Below are 3,537 nucleotides of genomic sequence, written 5' to 3'. Positions count from 1 at the left end.
TTTATGTTAAATGTAATTAGTCTATTTGTAAATTGTGAAGTAATGAATAGGAAATGCTTGTAAAACAAGATATCGTAAAACTCCACTTAAACAGCAAATTACACTGGAATGGCATCTTAAGACACTTTCTTGTGTTTTTCTTATATCATTTTTCTTCTTTTATTGTTTAGACAAACGAAGAGTTAGAAGGAAATGTAGTGAAATCAAAATTTATAGAATCTGTGATAGTGTGATCCATTGTATTAAGGATCTACTCTATTTGTAGAATATGGTTATAGTAATCTTTAAGCGATATATAATCAGTCATCACTTGTACATTTTTCGACTAGAGATAGCAGACAGTTAACCTTGTACGCAGCATTTATTCTTTAATAAATAAATATTCAGATGAAATAATTCGTAACATAATAATGTCACATTTGTCTCGATAAATCTGTGTCCAAATAGTCATCCGAGAGGTTGTCTGTGGGAAAGTCTAACTTTGGTTTTGTAAAACCAAGTTTAATGAAGACTCGGGAAATTATTCCAGTTTGCGATAATTTGTGATGCACATCATCTGACAACCAATCGGAATCATGTTTTGCAGTATATCCATGACGAAAAAGTTTCTGGCATAGTGTCACTGATGGATTCGAGTTGTGTGCGGCGAAATACAGGGCACTATGTCCAAGTTGATCGACAGTGTTGACGTCACATCCGTTTGATATCAGATATTTGCAAACTGTGGTGTTATTCTCTCGGCACCCTATTAACAAAGCCGTCTTCCCCGTGCATTCCGTAGCATCCATGTTTGCACCTATTTAAAAAAAGCAATATATAGTAAGTGCTATTTATGCATATTAAAGGAAATTTAAAAACATAGATTGTTAAATTAAACACGTTCGTAAATTCAAGTTCGTGTGTATCCCTCCTCTTGTAAAGCCGTCGGTTTAGGCACATCATAACATTAAAGAATTCTTGTATACGAAATATCGGCATAAAAATACTGATCATTCAATTCCTAAAAATTCAACAATAAGGTCTACATGTGAACATACGAAACAATACGAACTACATGTGCTAGCAAACCAAATAAAATAAATTGTACATTAAAACAGTGAAGATAAGGGAAACAAGACATAATATAAAATACCGAAGCAATAATAATTTGAACTTCAGCAAAAAAAATGGGAGTAATATCAGGTGCTATGGAAGGCTAAGCATGTACTGCTCCACCAGCGGCATCCGAGTAATAGTCTAGCAAGAATAATGCAGCCCCTTGAGTGAAACTCGCCGATACCTGTCACGAATCAAAATAAGTAGAAGGTATAAACATTGCATATGTTGATTAATACGGGTTTCACCTCTTTACAGCCATTTCTACCTTTAAAAAATAAAATTTTAAACAAATTTTTATTTACCTGCTTTAACTAATGTTTTGACTGTTTCAAGATCTCCAAATAATGCAGCTCTCATCAAAGGCGTCTGTCCAAAAATATTTGTACAGTTGATGTTGCATCCTAAAAAGAAAAAAGAATTTAATACAATAACACACATCAAGTGTTAATAAATTAATGACTTTTGAAGGCTTCTTTCAATTTTCAAAACAGTGTTTAAATACCATTCTGTGTAAAAATCAGCCAATGGGTGGCACATTTTTCTGATTTAATCATTTTTGCCTTAAAATATTTTCAGTAAATCCTGAAAACAATCGGAAATCTATTTGAATTTATCCTGAAACCTCTGTGATATAGATCTTTTTTGATTGCTTATAAAAGAAAAAGTTCGGGACAATTTTTCCCGCCATTTTTTTCACAGTGCATTATAACTTAACTTGACGAATCAATATCTTAAGAGAGCAAACTTTACAAACACTTTTATTGTTCTTTCTGAGGGTTATAAGGTAAACAATACTTGGATAATACGATACATCTACGTATTTCTTTTCTTCATGTGCCATACCTTATGCACAATTTGCCTGAGTCTTAAACAGAGAAGTACTTAAAATCTACTTTGCATTTTTTATTGATTAGATACCTATTCCCCTTTCTAAGTGTACAATTAAAATCGTTTGGTCTGTCATAGCTTGCTTTTAAGGACTAAGCTAATACTCCACTTATTTTTGTAGCACTATTGTCATAATTATTATTCCACTCATTATTAATTTTCTGTTGATATTTGAAGATTTATATATTTTTTTAAGAAATAACTTTCATTTATAAAAGAATTAAATTTCCATTTTTATCGTTGAGATATCTATTCAAGATATAATTAAAAAGTTGCAATAACTGCAGTTTTATTTAAAAGAATGACATTTTACCTTTTCGTAGTAACAGTTCCGTAACATCAATATGTCCACTATCCACAGATTCATGAATGGGGTAATTCAACATTTTGTCATGAAGATTAGGGTCTGCACCATTGCACAGTAAATGTCTGACAATTTCAGTTTCACCGTACTTTGCGGCGTAGTATAAAGCAGTCCTTCCTTTGCCGTCGGTAGCATCTACCTTTTTATCTGAACCGATGGTAGGAGCTGAATTAGATCGCTTCTTTCCAGCTTTTCTGTGGAGTTTAACATTTTCCGTTTCGTGCTCTCTATCGTCTTTTAAAGATCGGAAACTCATTGTGTTATAATCCAAGACTTTGTATATTCGATAAGTTCACTCCACGTGTTCACTCCGACGGTATGTGTTTTATACTAATCATTACAAATAGACCCAGCCTTTATATACCGACATATGGACATAAATTGTCAATCAAATGTACATAGAAAACAATCGTGTCCAATACACCGTGACATGTCCCGGAAAATAACATAGAGAACAAGAAAATGATAGGCACTCGGTGAAATATTGATAATTGATTTTAATATTTGAAATACAAGAGCCAAAAGATAAAATACATATTTTTTAAGTACACGTTATTTTAAGAATCAGGCATACTAGAAATCGTACTCATGCATGTCACAAACCCATCAACCTGAAAATGGGATTTCATTGGAAAGAAGTTTTCTCCATATGGAATGACCATATTTAATTTATGCATCATAGGATGTGCTTGAAAACAAATTACGTATCAATATTATGATCAGAGCATTGAAGAGTAACCTGGTCTTGAAATGTTCCTATGGGTGTATCGTTATGATATTATAATTCACCTTACCTCAATGATACGGAAAACCTATTTTATCCCTTGATTCCGATGGTACAAATAGTTATTCTAAGTGAAAAGTACCAGGCCATATAAAATTCGGAATCTATGCAGAGGTGGTTCATGGTGTAGATAAAACCATCGAACAAACGACACCTTTTTTTCAGTCTGCATATGCTGTATTTTATGTAGCGATAATTATTTCTGTATTCAGATCTGTATTCTTTAGAAAACTATACATTCATCTCCCAGTTAAACCAATGAAATCAAACAAAACCAAGAACAATAAATAACAAAAAGTCCAAAAATCAAACACAATCTATGTAATATTTGTCTACAAAGTGCAACAGCCAAATGAAAAACTAAAACACTAGACTGAAAGTGTTGCCGAATAAGGAATAAAAG

The 3,537-nt window shown here is 32.5% G+C and overlaps 1 protein-coding gene across 1 annotated transcript; it reads right to left on the bottom strand.

The window, feature by feature from the left end:
- Positions 1-348: 348 nt before the first annotated feature.
- On the bottom strand, positions 349-2,710 carry LOC148600317 (uncharacterized). The gene is made up of 3 exons (XM_088557923.1): positions 2,300-2,710; positions 1,401-1,499; positions 349-796 (listed from the first exon to the last, which is right to left on the bottom strand). Exons 1-3 carry the CDS (start codon positions 2,604-2,606, stop codon positions 414-416), a joined length of 789 nt encoding a protein of 262 aa, XP_088414049.1. The 5' UTR covers positions 2,607-2,710; the 3' UTR covers positions 349-413.
- Positions 2,711-3,537: the final 827 nt, after the last annotated feature.

The sequence above is a fragment of the Perna viridis genome, chromosome 13 (assembly GCF_037379345.1).
Source record: "Perna viridis isolate PV_CMFRI_1.1 ecotype Kerala chromosome 13, ASM3737934v1, whole genome shotgun sequence".
In the NCBI taxonomy this organism is placed as follows: domain Eukaryota; kingdom Metazoa; phylum Mollusca; class Bivalvia; order Mytilida; family Mytilidae; genus Perna; species Perna viridis.
This window is presented reverse-complemented; position numbering and strand designations above follow the sequence as displayed.